Genomic DNA, 17,045 nt, shown 5'->3' with positions numbered 1-17,045 from the left:
AATTTGCGCTCAGAAAGCTCCCGCAACCAGCAATAAAATAAATGACCAGATAATCTGATTTACATTTAGTTGTTGGTTCAGGGATATATTTTAAATTCGAGGTGTTGGTGGACTGGGAGCCAATGTAGGTCAACGAGCACAGGTGTGATTGGTGAATGGGACTTGGTGTGAGTTAGGATACGGGCAGCAGAGTTCTGGATGAGCTCAAGGTTTTGGAGGGTGGAAGATGAGAGGCCGGTGGGGCAGCATTGGAATAGTCAAGTTTTGAGGTATCAAAGGCATGGATGAGGATTTCAGCAGCAGATGAGCTGAGGCAGGGTCAGAGAAGGCAACGTTATGGAGGTGGATGTAGGCAGTCTTGGTGATGGAGAGGATTTGTGGTCAGAAGCTCATATCAGGGTCAAATAGGACTCCAAGTTTGCAAACGGTCTGGTTCATCCTCAAACAGTGGTCATGGAGAGGGATGAAGCACTTTGAGACATTCTGAGGTCATGAAAGGCGCTATACAAAAGCAAGTTCTTTCTTTTTCCTTTATTAGTTTCTCTGTTTGCTGTTGGCCAAGATTTGGAGGAAGGGGGAGAAGAGAACGTCCCTTTAAATGTTGCATTTCAGAGTATGAAGATTGTTTCAACATTTCACTATTGCCACATCCACCAACACAGAGAGAGAGAGAGAGAGAGACTCAGGAGGTGTCATCATCAGTCACATCCGGGTGGATGTAAATAAATGATCTTGCTGCATCTGGTGGATCTTCATATCGGGCAGAGCTCAGGCGGAGAGGATGCGCTGGAGTTTGGAATTGGCGCAGGCCCTGGCCGTGCTCGTGCTGTGGGTCTGCTGCGGCTCCGGGACCGGCTGCCCGTGTTCGGATCGGGCTCTGTGCGAACCCGTGACCGTGGAGCATGAGTTCGAGGTGGGTGTTCGGGGTCTGGGGGTGGGTGTTCGGGGGCCGGGGGTGGGTGTTCGGGGGCCGGGGGTGGGTGTTCGGGGGCTGGGGGACGGTGTTTGGGGGCCGAGGGTGGGTGTTCGTGGGTTGTGGGTGGGTGTTCTGAACAGTCTGAGGGGTGTGGGTCGGGGTGAGGGACAGGTGGAGCTATTGGGATGGGGGTAGTGGGGGGGGGAATGTCCGATTATTGTTGAAATGCAAAGTGTCTCATATTATAATCCGTATGTTAAAGTGTTAATGTTGGTATAGTTACAGTTTGTATAAAATAGGACGAACAGTAGTATTGAGCAGTGCAAAGACATTTTAACAAGTGCAGCTTCCATAAAATGTGTTTTTAAAAATATTTCTGCAATGTGCAGAGTCTTAAATGATGTGTGATCTAACTCCTGCAGTGTGTCTGTCTAATACCATGGTTGAGGTCACCGGTTTGTGGTTTTCACAGAATATTGAAAATCCTGGAATCTCATGCAATAAAAATGACATTTTTCACTCATTGTAAAACTGGGACCTTGGCCACGATTAAATTGAATACAACGTAACAGATCTTTAAAAAATAAATTGGTTGCAAAATGACTCTGTAACTGCTGACTGTATTGATGAGGTCAGTATTTACTTCAGAGCAATGTTACTAAGTGGGCAGTGTGGCAGCAACAAGAGCACCACCAATATAACCTGCAGGCTCGATGTGTTCATTCTGGTTTTATCCCACTTCTCCCACCTTCCCACAAACAAAACATTCTTCTGACAGATGGGTGGGATAAAAGTTTCCTCTGCCTGTTGGTTCCAAGAATGAATAAACTTGAATTTATGGAGCACCTCATGTCCTCAGGATGTCCCAAAGAACTTCACATGAAATGAATTACTTTTTGAAGTGTTGTCGGCAAACTCAACAGCAATTTTTAAAAATTCGTTCATGGGATGTGGGCGTCGCTGGCAAGGCCAGCATTTATTGCCCATCCCTAATTGCCCTTGAGAAGGTGGTGGTGAGCCGCCTTTTTGAACCGCTGCAGTCCGTGTGGGGAAGGTTCTCCCACAGTGCTGTTAGGTAAGGAGTTCCATGATTTTGACAAGCGACGATGAAGGAACGTTGATATATTTCCAAGTTGAGATGGTGTGTGACTTGGAGGGGAACGTGCATATGGTGTTGTTCCGATGTGCCTGCTGCCCTTGTCCTTCGAGTTGGTAGAGTTTGCGGGTTTGTGTGGCGCTGTCGAAGAAGCCTTGGTGAGTTGCGACAATGCATCCCATGGATGGGACACACTGCAGCCACTGTGCTCCGGTGGTGAAGGGATTGAATGTTTCAGGTGGTGGATGGGGTAGCAATCAAGCGGGCTGCTTTGTCCTGGATGGTGTGGATTTCTTGAGTGTTGTTGGAGCTGCACTCATCCAGGCAAGTGGAGAGTATTCCATCACACTCTCCTGACTCGTGCCTTGTAGATGGTGGAAAGGCTTTGGGGAGTCAGGAGGTGAGTCAGTCGCCACAGAATACCCAGCCTCTGACTTGCTCTTGTAGCCACAGAATTTATATAGCTGGTCCAGTTAAGTTTCTGGTCAATGGTGACCTCCTGGATGTTGATGATAATGTCGTTGAATATCAAGGGGAGGTGGTTAGACTCTCTCACATTGGAAATGGACATTGCCTGGCACTTGGCGTGAATGTTACTTGCCACTTATCAGCCCAAACCTGGATGTTGTCCAGGTCATGTTACATACGGGCACGGACTGCTTCATTATTTGAGGGGTTGCGAATGGAACTGAATACTGTGCAATATTCAGTGAAAATCCCCATTTCTGACCTTATGATGGAGGGAAGGTCATTGATGAAGCAGCTGAAGATGGTTGGGCCTTGGACACTGCCCTGAGGAACTCCTGCAGCAATGTCTTGGGGCTGAGATGATTGGCCTCCAACAAGCACTACCATCTTCCTTTGTGCTAGGTATGACTCCAGCCACTGGAGAGTTTTTCCCCTGATTCCCATTGACTTCAATTTTACTCGGGCTCCTTGGTGCAACACTCGGTCAAATACTGCCTTGATTTCAAGGGCTGTCACTCTCACCTCACCTCTGGAATTCAGCTCTTTTGTCCATGTTTGGACCGAGGCTGTAATGAGGTCTGGAGGCGGGAACCAAACTGAGCATCGGTGAGCAGGTTATTGGTGAGTAAGTGTCGTTTGATAGCATTGTCGATGTCACCTTCCATCACTTTGCTAATGATTGAGAGTAGACTGCTGGGGCAGTAATTGGCCGGATTGGATTTGTCCTGCTTTTTGTAGACAGGACATACCTGAGCAATTTTCCACATTGTTGGATAGATGCCAGTGTTGTTGCTGCACTGGAACAGTTTGGCTGGAGGCATTGCTAGTCCTGGAGCACGAATCAGCACTACAGTCGGGATGTTGTCGGGGCCCATAACTTGGCACTTCTTGCTGAAGATGGTTGCAAACACATCAGCCTTGTTTAGCACTTACGTGCTGGACTCTGCCATCATTGAGGATGAGCATCTATACAGAGCCTCCTCCACACCGTTAGTTGTTTAATTGTCCACCACCATTCACGACTGGGTGTGGCAAGACTGCAGAGCTTTGATCTGATCCGTTGGTTGTGGAATCATTTTGCTCTGTGTATAGCATGTTGCTTCCGCTGTTTAGCATGCATGTCGTCCCGTGTTGTAGCTTCACCTGGTTGGCACCTCATTTTTTGGTACGCCTGGTGCTGCTCCTGGCATGCTCTTCTGCACTCCTCAATCAACCAGGGTTGATCCCCTGGCATGTTGGTTATGGTAGAGAGAGGAATATGCCGGGCTATGAGGTTACAGATTGTGCTGGAAAACAATTCTGCTGATATGTGCAGAGCAAGGTCCCACAAACAGCAAGTTGCATGAATGAACAGTTAATGTGTTTCTGCTGATGTTGGTTGAGAGAAAAGTGTTGGCCAGGACACCAAGAGAACTCCCTGCTCTTCAATATTGCCAGCGGTCTATTAGATCCCCTTTAACATCTCATCCAAAAGACAACCCCTCCAACAATGCAGCACTCTCTCATTACTGCACAAAAGTGCCAGCTTGGATGATGCATGTTTGATAGTCTCAGTCCAAATCAAAGGGCCCAAATCACAAAACTGTGATGAACTAAACTGCAGCACTAAACAGGCAGTCTCATTTGAGAACACAGGATGGTTGGTGTGAGAAACGGAAAAATGTCACACTGGTGCAGTATGGGCTGTTTCTCTTTCGAGGGAACTATATTCTGATCTAGTCTTGCTGGTCTCATGGTAGAAATGCTTGATTTGACACCAGGTACCTTAAATGGAAAAGTTTTAAAACTGTAACTCTAAAGTTGCTTGTAATATGAGTTTATTTAGTTTAAGTTGTCCTTTTGAAGTGTATTGAGCACCAACACTTGGAATGGAGTATTGGGATGTGAGCTCCTTTTCCTCATGTTGTTCAGTTCCTCTCACCTGCACTATTGTGGAGATGGAAGTTCTGAGAGGTTGTTCCTCTTTAGCATATTCTTTTCTCTGGTGGCTGCGTTTCGATTGACATTGGTGGCCACCTGAGAATCAGTTCACCAGCCGTTCCTTACCCCGTAACCTGGGGAAATGATAATGGGCCAAATTTTACTCTAACAGGGCATCTCACGGTGCTTGCCGTTACTTGGACCTGCCCTTGCACGTTTTTGAGTGGCAAGTTGCTGAAAGTGCGAACTGATAACGGGGCAGCGAGTGAAACAGGGCATTTGGGAGCTGAGTGAACAGGCCAAGAAACAGGGTATCTCCTTAACCAATGAGATTGAAGGATTGTGAAATTAACAGCGCAAGGATTGAGAAGGAAGTGTAAATTAGAGTGGGCGAATTCAATGTCAAATCAGGTACAGAAAGAGAAATAAAGAGAGGAAAAGAAAGATTGGATTAAAAGAGAGAGAAAAAAGTGAGTGAAAGGGGAAGTAAAAACAAGTTTGAATTTTAAATTTCCATTTTTAAATCTCCAACAGCAATTAAATCCTGAAGGAATGAGACTCCACTCTTGTAATAGTTAATTTTCAGTGCCAGAGATCTTGATTGCCGATAATGAACACATTCACCGTCGTTAAAAAGGTACTTAGACTGGAATGGAAAAGACGTAACTTTCCATGGCGAGTTCAGTTTGAATCTCCTGCGCAAATACATGAACTTTACGTCGTTCAATGAATTTTAACGGTGAGCAAGATAGCGAGATGCTGTTTTCATGAAGCTAACAGCGGAGCAGCCCAACTCGGTCAGCAACTTGTGGATGTTTGAGTTTAACTGCGTATCTGCCCCTCGCCTGAAGTTGCTGTACCATTTACACATAAATAAAACGAGCGCCATTAGCCTCACCGTTATTTTGTCAACAAAATCTGGGCCATTGATTGTGAAAATATATATTTTTAAATGGCAGTTTTCTGCCCTTCATTACTGCAATTGACTGCTTTATTTTGTACTAGGTCTTTGTCTTTGATGTTGGAGGAAAGGATTGGAAGTATTATGACTGGTCTAAGGTCACGACTATTGCAGCCTTTGGACCATACGATCCTGAGCTTTTGTGTTATGCTCATGCGAATCAAGTTCGAGTTGTCCTGAGAGGTAAATAATTTTATCACAGAAAAAACAAATGTCCTTCTGTCTTCCAATGCAAGCTGTATTATTGAGAACCACATAAAAGGACATTCAGTGCACAGCCTTGAATTGCGACCTTACAGTGCTGAAATTCCTCTACAGCTCCTGCACAACTCGAGCTAATAATTCCACATTCCATCTATAATATATTAAAATCTTACATCCACACACACACCTCCTGTCTACAAAACCTTACTTTCTATTGTCAAGTTTTTCACACTTTTGTGGCAACTTTTTCCATTTATAAATTCCTCTGTCCACATTTATAATGATGTGGAGATGCCGGTGATGGACTGGGGTTGACAATTGTAAACAATTTTACAACACCAAGTGATAGTCCAGCAATTTTATTTGAAATTACACATTTATAATGGGAACTGTCTCCGTAAACTTGATGCGCTGTAATTACATCCTCCCCACCAGTGGTGGCACTGTCGCACCTCTGTTTTGCATCTTTCAGCTCAAAATGCTATTTGAATAAAAATTATAATTGATCAAAGTATTATATTAAAAATTAGGACAAAATTCATGATTTCACAATGGGGACTGAGTTACATCTGAACACCCAGGTTGAATTATCCCCCACACTCCAATCCTGCTTCGTCTGAATACGACACAAGTCTGGACTCTCTTTGTCCATTGCCATGGGAGATTGACTGGTGATGTATTTTTATTCTACTTTTCACCTCCCAAACTTGCTGGATTCGTGAGCACTGAGCGGGAGTCTTCTGATCTAGGAGTAGGGGAGGGGAAGAATTCTGAGGAGGGAGATTGTGGGATCCAGTAAGGACTCAGGAGATGGTCAGGGATTGCTGGGATCTGGCAGTATTGGGGAGATGAGGGAATGGAGGGTCTAACATGTCTTGTTGGGGAGGAGTGGGTTCTAATGGAATGGGACCCAAACTGCTATTGACATCTTTGGAAGCATCAGTCCCTCACCCCTCACATGTTCCTGCAAGTTAGGTGCCCGAACCACCGCTTCCCTCATTGTCGCCCTATTCCGATCTTCTGTACTTGCCTTGAGCATTTAAGCAGAAATGCTTGGTTAAGAAAGCCTTAAAAAGCGCAAACAAATCACTGGGGTTCATTTCTAGAGGAAAATAATTCACAGCAGAGAAGTTATGTTAATCTTGTATAGGTCCTTGGTTAGAAAACACTGAGAGGACTGTGCACAGTTCTGGACTCCATACTACAAAAAGATACAGAAGTACTGGAGAAAGTGCAAAAAGGATTTACAAGGATGATATCAGAACTGAGAGAGTATAACTATCAGGAAAGACTGAACAGGCTGGGGCTCTTTTCTCTGGAAAAGAGAAGGCTGGGACGTGATCTGATAGAGGTATTTAAAATTATGAATGGGTTCGATCGGGCATATGGAGAGAAGAATTGGCAAGATGTAACGAGTGCCACAGGAATCAGTGTCCTAGTACATGAATCACAAAAAGTTAGTATGCAGGTACAGCAAGTGATTAGGAAGGCAAATGGAATATTGTCATTTATTGCAAGGGGAATGGAATCTTAAAGTAGAGATGTTTTGCTCCAGTTGTGCAGGGCATTGGTGAGACCACATCTGGAATACTGTGTGCAGTTTTGGTCTTCTTATTTAAGAAAGGACATAATTGCTTTGGAGGTAGTTCAGAGAAGGTTCACTCAACTGATTCCTCAGAAGAGGGGGTATCTTGAGAGAAAAGGTTGAACAAGTTGGGCCTGTATACACTGGAGTTTAGAAGAACGAGAGGTTATCATATTGAAACATACAAGGTCCTGAGGGGACGAGAAGGGGTAGATGATGAGAGGATGTTTCCCTTTGTGGGAGATACTAGAACTAGTGGCCACCAGTTTATAAATTATGGGTCTCCCATTTAAGACGGAAATGAGGAGGAATTTTTTCTCTCACAGGGTCGTGAGTCTGTGGAACTCCCTTGCCAGAGAACGGTGGAGGCAGGGTCATTGAATATTTCTAAGGCTGAGTGCGATAGATTCCTGATTAACAAGGGAGTCAAAGGTTGTATTAGGTAGACAGGTAAGTAGGGTTGAGGTCACAATCAGATCAATCATCACCTTACCAAATAGCAGAGCAGGCTCGAGGGGCTGAATGGCCTACTCCAGCTCTCGTATGTTCATATGTTCGTATTTTTCCATTTGTGGGCGAGTCCAAAACTAGAGGTAATCCAAATCAATAAGATAGTCACAAATAAATCCAACAGGGAATTCAGGAAAAACTTCTTTCGTAAGTGAGTGGAAAGAATGTGGAACTTGCTACCACATGGAGTGGCTGATGCAAATGACATAGATGCATTTAATGGGAAGCTGCAGAAGTATATGAGGGAGAAGGATATGTCCAGGCTTTGGAGACAGGCTGACGCCTTCAAATAAAAACTTCACTTGTCTTTAAAGTCTTTGCTTCAAGCAAAGACACGAAAAGACACAAAAGAAAATTAGTTGGATAAATTTAAACATGTTATTGTGAAATGTCATTTTTTGAATTTGTATTTTATTTTAGAAACTCTTATTTTATAAATTAAATATTGCAGTTACTGAGGAAAAACATGGTCCATGAAAAACAGTTTCAGCTGCAGGCAGAGAAATCTGTTCCACACCATCACTTGGTGGCCGTAGTGTGGAACTGCATCACCACAGGCCACATTATGGGCAAAATCCTATTATAAAGGAGACAGGACGGGCGTCACTGGATGTGAACACAATTAAAATAGAAAAACAAAAGACACTGTTGACACAGAACTTTTGAATAGAAAGATGACAGGACATACTGTTTTTAACAACCTATAAATAGATAGGTGGAACTTTTATTCCCTGGCACAGCAGCAGTCTGCCACTGATGCCAGGATTTAGAATGAAGAATGCAGTTTAATGAAAGCCCGACCCAATTGTGTCCAGAGCCCAGCACACACGCTCCATTCTTCCGACTCTGGGCGACTGAGATTTCTCCTCTTCCACCATCAATGGCAGAACCTTCAGCTGTTACTGTCTTGAACTCCAGATTCTTCTTCTTCAACCTCTTTGTCTTGCTATTTCTCTTCCTATCTTCGAAAGCCTCATCAAAACCTACCTGTTTGATTGTGCCTTTGGTCACTTCCCTCAAGTGTCAGCTTAGCTCAGTGGTAGCACTGTGTCTCTCCTCCTGGGTCAGAAGGTTTTGGGTTTACTCCAGGACTTGACACATAAGTGCAGTACTGAGGGAATGCTGCATTGCCAGAGGTGCTGTGTTTCAGATGAGACCTTAAACAAAGGCTCCACCTGCCTGTTCAAGTGGATGTAAAAGACCCCATTGGCACAATTCAAAGAACAGGGAGTTCTCCTGGTGTCCTGGACAACATTCATCACTCAACCGACATCACCAAAACAGATTAACTGGCCATTTATCTAATTTCCTGTTTGTGGGGCCTTTCTGGGCACAAATTAACTATCACATCTGCTTGCAAAGCAACAGTGATTACGCTTCAAAAATAATTAATTGGCTATGAAGCATTTAAGGAGATCCTGAGGATGTGTCAGGCACTATGTCAATGCAAATTCGAGCTAAATCTCCCTCTACTACTTCCGACTTGATGTTGGCAGTTCTGTCCTGCAAAGTTTCTTGGGACACAATGTTGTACGAAACATGCTCTATAATTGGAAGTTGTTTCTTCACCCTTCACCAGGAGTTTTTATACTATGGAACATTGTATTCAGACAACGCCGAGCAAATTGGATCGATGAGCAATTGCAGTTGGCAAAAAGGCAATTTATGGATGGAATCAATTTGGATGTGAACATTGCTGCTGGAAATCCATCTGTCGGCTATTTCTTCATGCCTCAACTGGTTTCTGAAACCATGGGTGTGTTCCACCGTGAAATACCTGGGTCTCAGGTGAAGGAGCCATTTTTTTCATTGAATGGGGATAAGCAATTTACTTTCGACTTAATTATGAAGGAAGATTGATATTTTTCTGGATAAGTGAATTGAAATCATGATTTTTCGCTGCTGTTTATCAGTGCATCATCTTGTTACAAAGCTGCTTTGACAATTGCTGAGGTTAGAAATTTGAGATTGAATCAGTTTAAGCTGGATATGCAGCAAACTTGATGCTGCATCACTTGTAGCCCAGAATTATACAAGTGACTTGAGTTCCAGCTTCCATGCATGGGATGGTTCGAACTGTAATTTTCACATAGGTTCTCAGAAGGTTACAGCACAGTAGGAGGCCATTTGGCCCCGCGTGCCTGTTCTGGCTCTTTGAAAGAGCTAACTAATTAATCCCACTCCCCTGTTCTTTCCCAACGGCCCTGGAATTTTTTGCCCTTCAATTATTTATCCAATTCCCTTTTGAAAGTTACTATTGAATCTGCTTCCACCACCCTTTCTGGTTTTGCATTCCAGATCATAACAACTCTCTGTGTAAAAAAAATTCTCCTCATCTCCCCTCTCATTCATTTGCCAATCTCCTTAAACCTGTGTCCTCTGGCTATCAACCCTCCTGCCACTGGGAACATTTTCTCCTTATTTACTCCATCAAAACCCTTCTTCAAAGGAAGAAAAACTTGTCTTAATGGAGAGCCCTTTGACATCCTTCAGAAATGTCCCACAGTTCATATCCAATGAGTTACTTTGAAATAAAGGGACTATTAAGGAGGCAAAAAAAGAAATCACTCGCTGCATTTTTATTGGGTAAAGTTTGAAGCAGACTTTTACTGCTGAGAAGTTTGCACATAACGGACTTTGCTAACTCAGATTACAGTGATATAATTCTTGACCTGAGGCTCCCGAATGCCTTCTTGTTCAGGCAGTGACTACATGAGCCATGCAAATCCTGGTTCGTGCTGAGTTATCTGATTTCAGCTGGGATGTTGGAGGGCACAATTTACGCCGAGTGCCACTGGGTCGGGGAAGGTCAAATGAACCATCTGATCATTATCTGGAAACCTCCCACTGGAAGTGTGACCGTGCAGATGGCCACCAATTGGGTTAGTCCCCCCACCCATGTTAAAATAGCCTGCCAGCACTCAATGTCTGGCCTCACATAAAAGAACTTTGGCCAATTTGACTCGGTGTTGGAGTGTGGCTGGCCCTTTTGGGACTACAATTTGGTCACAACTTAATGCCTTTTGGAGAGGAGGAGAGAAAATTGATGGAAAATTGGAGGAAGAAGGTGAGTGAGCAGTGGGGAATTGAACCTGATTAATATTTGATAACCGAGGATCCTATTAATTCTAACTCACTATTTGCCCCAACTTTATCCTGTTCCTTTTTATACAGTCATGAACACTGTCGAACTCCTAACCTGTTAAATTCACAGTTCCCATGGACCATGTGCGAGTGCATATAAAAACCATATAACTACTAGTGATATCCAACATAAGGTATGAGATGAAACTAACTTCTTCTTGTTACTCTTTGGCCCTTAGGTCACATTTAACGTGCCTTGGTCTCCAGACTGCATTGATGGCCGATGCTATGACTTTTTGAGAATTGCAAATTCCTGTGACTTTTTATTTGTGATGTCCTATGATATGCAGAGTCAAATGTGGGACAATTGCTTTGCAAAGGCAAATGCTCCCTATTACCAGACTTTATCAGGTATGAACAATAAGACCATCTGGTTCAGGGTCTACCTGCCCGATATCAATGTGAATCTAAGACCCTCATTATTATTTTCCCCATTTAGGTTACTCCGCTTATATCAATCTGGGAATTGATTCCAGAAAGCTCGTGCTGGGAGTTCCATGGTATGGTTATGACTATCCTTGCACACAGTTTTTTGAGGTAAGGTTTTGTCATTATCTGGCTTTCAGTAATCCGAATTATTTAGAATAGACTATTGTAAACCATTACAAAAGAGCCAGAGGTGATCTGGGGAAACATTTTTTTTACGCAGCGAGTTGTTATGATCTGGAATGCACTGCCTGAAAGGGTGGTGGAAGCAGATTTAATATTCACTTTCAAAAGGGAATTGGATAAATACTTGAGGGGAAAAATTTACAGGGCGATGGGGAAAGAGCAGAGGAATGGGACTGATTGGATAGTTCTTGTGACGAGCCAGCACAGGCATCATGGGCCGAATGACCTCCTCCCTTGCTGTACTTACTATGATACTATGATGTTATGATTGTCTTGTTGCTGTGCAAAATATCCCATTGATTCACTGTTCTGGAGAAATTATTTGTTTGCAGTGCTTGCTCTCTGGGCTTACCTTATCTGTGCTATTTAACATTTTATTCCACTGAGGCCTCCCCTTAACTGCATTCTTCTAGGTTGTAAATCTTAAGCTTCTCGAATCTTTTCTCAAAGCTCATCCTTTTAACACAAGGAATCATAAGAACATAGGAACAGGAGGAGGCCATTCAGCCTCTCAAGCTGTTCCGCCATTCAATTAGATCATGTCTGATCTGTATCTTCATTCCATCTACACACCTTGGTTCCATAACCCTTAATACCCTTCCCGAACAAAAATCTATCAATTTCAGTTTTGAAGTTTTCAATTGACCGAGCCTCAACAGCTTTTTGGGGGAGAGAATTCCAGATTTCCACGGCCCTTTTCGTGAAGAAGTGCTTCCTGACATCACCCCTGAACAGCCTTGCTCTAATTTTCAGGTTATGTCCCCTTGTTCTGGACTCTCACACCAGTGGAAATACTTTCTCTCTATCTACCCTTTCAACTGCTTTGATCATCTTAAACACGTCAATTACATCACTCCGTAATTTTCTATATTCAGTCTTGTTGCTGTCTATTTGAAATTACAACCTTGTCCTTGTCTTTAAATGTACTATTTAATTTTATATATTTCAGTGAGAGACCCTCCTGTCCAAATTGTAAAACTTATTTTTCTCTAATTGTTCCTCTTTACACTTAGAGATCAGTCATGTTGTTACTGCATTTTTGAAGTTCCCAAAGTAACTATATTTTCATCCTTTTGTATTTTCAGACTGGTAGGTGTGTATTGGAAAAGATTCCTTTCCGAGGTGCCCCTTGCAGTAATGCAGCTGGACGTCAGGTCCCATACAAAGAGATCGCAGAGCATGTGCACAAATCAATTACTGGCAGATATTGGGATGATGAGCAGAAAGTCCCGTCTTATATCTACATGGTAAGACTGTCAATCAAAACACAATGGAGAGTTGTGCATTGTCCATTCTTTGCAGAATGCAAACCTTGCAGTATTTCATGATTCAATATTCCAAGAAAATGGGAGTTGACAGACAAAGCACCAAACCCAGTTCCGTTTGTTAAGACATTGTGTATGACCAGTTGCAAAAAATGAGATGAGCTGTGGTCTTTTCAAATCGATCACTTTGCACAACCCATATTGACCCTCCTGTGAAAATTAGCGATTGTTTGGTTTGTGAAATGTGTGCCCCTGTCTCCCATTTGATGATCAATTTAGCACAAAAGATTGACGGGAGCGTACCCTGTACATAAGAAAACTGCACAGTAGCAAATACCACACACTCTTGATCTACTGCATTCTAATGTCCTTCAGGGAAGGAAACCTGCCGTCCTTACCCGGTCTGGCCTATATGTGACTCCAGACCCACAGCAATGTGGTTGATTCTTAATTGCCCTCTGAAATGGCCTAGCAAACCACTCAGTTGTAAAATCCAGATACGAAAAGTCATAATAAGAATAAAACCGGATGGACCACCCGGCATCGGACCACTAGGCACCGGACACGACAACGGCAAACCAAGCCCAGTCGACCCTGCAAAGTCCTCCTCACTCACATCTGGGGACTTGTGCCAAAATTGGGAGCGCTGTCCCTCAGACTAGTCAAGCAACAGCCTGACACAGCCATACTCACAGATCTTTCAACCAACTTCCCAGACTCTTCCATCACCATCCCTGGGTATGTCCTGTCTTCATCAATGACCTTCCCTCCATCATAAGGTCAGAAATGGGGATGTTCGCTGATGATTGCACAGTGTTCAGTTCCATTCGCAACCCCTCAAATAATGAAGCAGTCTGATCCCGCACGCAGCAAGACCTGGACAACATCCAGGCTTGGGCTCATAAGTGGCAAGTAACATTCGCGCCAGATAAGTGACAGGCAATGCCCATCTCCAACAAGAGAGGGTCCAACCACCTCCCCTTAACATTCAACGGCATTACCATCACCAAATCCCCCACCATCAACATCCTGGGGGTCACCATTGACCAGAAACTTAACTGGACCAGCCATATAAATACTGTGGCTACGAGAGCAGGTCAGAGGCTGGGTATTCTGTGGCGAGTGACTCACCTCCTGACTCTCCAAAGCCTTTCCACCATCTACAAGGCACAAGTCAGGAGTGTGATGGAATACTCTCCACTTGCTTGGATGAGTGCAGCTCCAACAACGCTCAGGAAGCTCGACACCATCCAAGATAAAGCAGCCGCTTGATTGGTTCCACCACCCTAAACATTCACTCCCTTCACCACCGGCGCACAGTGGCTGCAGTGCGTGCTATCCACAGGATGCACTGCAGCAACTCGCCAAGGCTTCTTCGACAGCACCTCCCAAACCCGCGACCTCTACCATCTCGAAGGACAAGAGCAGCAGGCACATGGAAACAACACCACCTGTATGTTCCCTTCCAAGTCACATACCATCCCAACTTGGAAATATATCGCCGTTCCTTCATCGTCGCTGGGTCAAAATCCTGGAACTCCCTTCCTAACAACACTGTGGGAGAACCGTCACCACACGGACTGCAGCAGTTCAAGAAGGCGGCTCACCACCACCTTCTCAAGGGCAATGAGGGATGGGCAATAAATGCCGGCCTCGCCAGCGACGCCCACATCCCATGAACGAATAAAAAAAAATACCTAGTCACATGTCTAATTGACATTGGCCAAGTCTTGCTGAGATACTTGATGCACTGCAGTCAAACGCTGTGATGCTTGAGCTTTCAGCAGTAACATTGAAATCATGTTTTCCACCTTTCGATTGCAATATTTTGTTACTTTGAACAATTTGAAAAGATTATTTTGAAATGATAGAATGTTCCACATTGAGTTAAATCAGACCTTGGATAATTCGATTTATTTTTTTAAATCATTTTCTCTGGAGGCCCATGCTAACTCTGACTTGCAAGTCATCTATCTCTTTCTATTTCCCCCAAATCATTTTTTTCCCAATCAAACACCATAATCTTTTGACTTGTTGCATCCGAATTGACATCTGGGCTGTTCATGTGGATTTTTCTAAGTTGCTGTACTGAGGGAGTGCTGCACTGTCGGAGGTGCCGTCCTTCAGATGACACGTTAAACTGAGGTCCCGTCTGTGCTTTCAATGTGTGCCTTATGTTCATATGTTGCACAGCATCCAGATGAGTTAATTGGTTTGGGTGTTAAAAAAGATAGACTTGGAGCTGCTCCTGCTCCGTTCCCGTTACTTGTGTGGACGTGCAGCGGAAAACCGCGTTTGTGCACGGAAATGGAGTTTCTGCCGACGGTCAGGGGACGGAGTGGAAGAAGCCCTGAGGAAATTGCCGGCCGTTGCCGTAAGTCCCTAATTTTTGAGTTTGTATTGCTCATTTGTCATTGTGCATTTTCTCATCGTACATTTCAGTCCATTCTGTCTTCTGCTGATGAAGATTTTCAGCATAGTGTCTCGAACTGAGCATTGACCCAAACCCCTCGCTCCTATCTGTGTAACTCTTCATTTTTTTATGGCAGGTTAATAATACATTTCATGAGGTCTGGTATGACGATCCACAGAGCATTTCAATTAAGTCAGCGATCATGAAGAAATTGAGACTCCGTGGCATAGGCATGTGGAATGGAAATATGCTGAACTACAGTGATGATCATTTCATAGTAAAGCAAACTGAAGACATGTGGAATGCTCTTTGCCCTTTGTGAGGAAAACGGCGACGTTGAACCATCTCATCTTAACAGAATGTAATCATTTAATTTTGCAAGTAAACTCAGCAAAAAGTGAGCTAGCTTCCAACATGAGAAATTAAAGATAACGCAGATCTAGGGAACAGATTTAACATTTTGTCGAGCTAACGAATTTCTATTCAATGAAAAGAAAATGTACGAATACAATTTGTACTACAAGATCTGGTCACTTCAGGCATCTCAAGTTGTTTACAAAATGCATCAAATCTGTATTGACTTTCATAATGCTTAATGATAGTGCAGGTTAAAACATCTTGCCGCTAATTATTTACAATTCAGAAAACAAGTCAGCTTTCCCGTTGGGTAATAATCCAATTCTGATATGCACACGCGTGTTGTCTGTTTTATGCACATCTTAATTCTTGACAATGATTTTGATGATTTTATTTTGATTGGTTATCATTTTGAACCGAGATAACTTTAATTTTCAACTTTCCTCCATTAAGGGGGGGTGAACGGACCAGATAATAGTATCCTGTGTACTGCTAGTATTTTTATTTAATTGTAATATTACAAGACAATGTAACCATTTGAATTTTATTCCACCTGAGTGCTTCACAATTGTCTATTCTTGAAAAGCAATTTAAATTTTTACGGGAACACGTATTTCACAAAATAAAATGTGATGTTTCCAAAGTAAGTGTTTTAGTTGTGTTGCTCCAGGAAAGTGGGGATTGTGTAAATATAAAACAATTGTGGTACCGGTTAAAAAAATTCCCCTCAAGTCTAATCTTGGCACATATATTTAGTAGTCCTTAGTTAATCACTTGCCCTCCCCGTTGCCAACATGTGAAACTCAGTGTTGGGGGGAGGGAGGTCTGTGTCCCATTTTATCTTTATTTACTTTGTAATATTACCCAGCAAGAATTGTCCTGCTCTTTATTCCTGACACAGTTTTCTTCTTTCACAATATTGTTTGACGAACTCTGTGCGTGAGATTTTGGTCCAACCATCTCATGGATGAAAATGATGAGACAAAGAAGGCAATAAAATTGGTGCTGTCATTGAATAATACGTAAGTAAGACCATACTTGATCTTCAATATCTTTAACTGATTTCTCGAGGTAAAGTGATCGTTTCGTCGAACAGGAAGCAAAGTTGTCAGAATGGGGGACGGCGAATCAGTCCACTGATCTAATCTTTCCATGTTAGCAGACTGGAGCCCGCTGGCAATTGTACCAATGGGCACAGGAACCAGTTTAGAGCAGGCACTGAATTGACAATGCAGAGAGCTGTCAGGGATATCACACTGCTCAATAGGACCCGTGAGCATCATTAAAGCTGAAAGAGCTGGAAACATTACTTCATCTTATCAAGTTAATCATGGGCTGGGTGAGAAAAGGACACTTTTTTTCTTTTCCCTTTTTTTCTTGAGAATGATAAGGCAAGTTCTTTCCTTTCTTTGCTTTCCTCTTTTTTCTTTTTCGATCTTTTCTCTTTTTCTTTTCTGTTCTCCTTTTTCTTTTCTTTCTTCTAGTTTCCGTTATCCTGTGCTCTCGAGCATTTCCAGCTCTTTCAATAGGATTTGTACGTTTGCTATCAAACAAAAGCATTGAAGCAATTCCGACCCAAAATGGAATAAGACTC

General features: G+C 43.2%; 1 protein-coding gene across 1 annotated transcript; it reads left to right on the top strand.

The window, feature by feature from the left end:
• The first annotated feature begins 781 nt into the window (after nt 1–781).
• On the top strand, nt 782–15,416 carry LOC137325624 (di-N-acetylchitobiase-like). Its single transcript, XM_067990888.1, has 7 exons — nt 782–913; nt 5,406–5,544; nt 9,240–9,448; nt 10,984–11,155; nt 11,244–11,341; nt 12,502–12,663; nt 15,231–15,416. Exons 1-7 carry the CDS (start codon nt 782–784, stop codon nt 15,414–15,416), a joined length of 1,098 nt encoding a protein of 365 aa, XP_067846989.1.
• Nucleotides 15,417–17,045: the final 1,629 nt, after the last annotated feature.

The sequence above is a fragment of the Heptranchias perlo genome, chromosome 9 (genome assembly GCF_035084215.1).
Source record: "Heptranchias perlo isolate sHepPer1 chromosome 9, sHepPer1.hap1, whole genome shotgun sequence".
NCBI lineage: Eukaryota > Metazoa > Chordata > Chondrichthyes > Hexanchiformes > Hexanchidae > Heptranchias > Heptranchias perlo.
The sequence above is the reverse complement of the archived record's forward strand: the minus strand, read 5'-3'. Positions and strand labels throughout refer to the sequence as shown.

Bases quoted from the DNA above. Each gene is read 5' to 3' on its own strand.
- LOC137325624 (XM_067990888.1), top strand. From the start codon at position 782: ATGCGCTGGAGTTTGGAATTGGCGCAGGCCCTGGCCGTGCTCGTGCTG. The intron at 5,545-9,239 runs GTAAATAATTTT...ACCCTTCACCAG, and splicing joins AGTTCGAGTTGTCCTGAGAG to GAGTTTTTATACTATGGAAC. The intron at 11,342-12,501 runs GTAAGGTTTTGT...TTGTATTTTCAG, and splicing joins CTTGCACACAGTTTTTTGAG to ACTGGTAGGTGTGTATTGGA.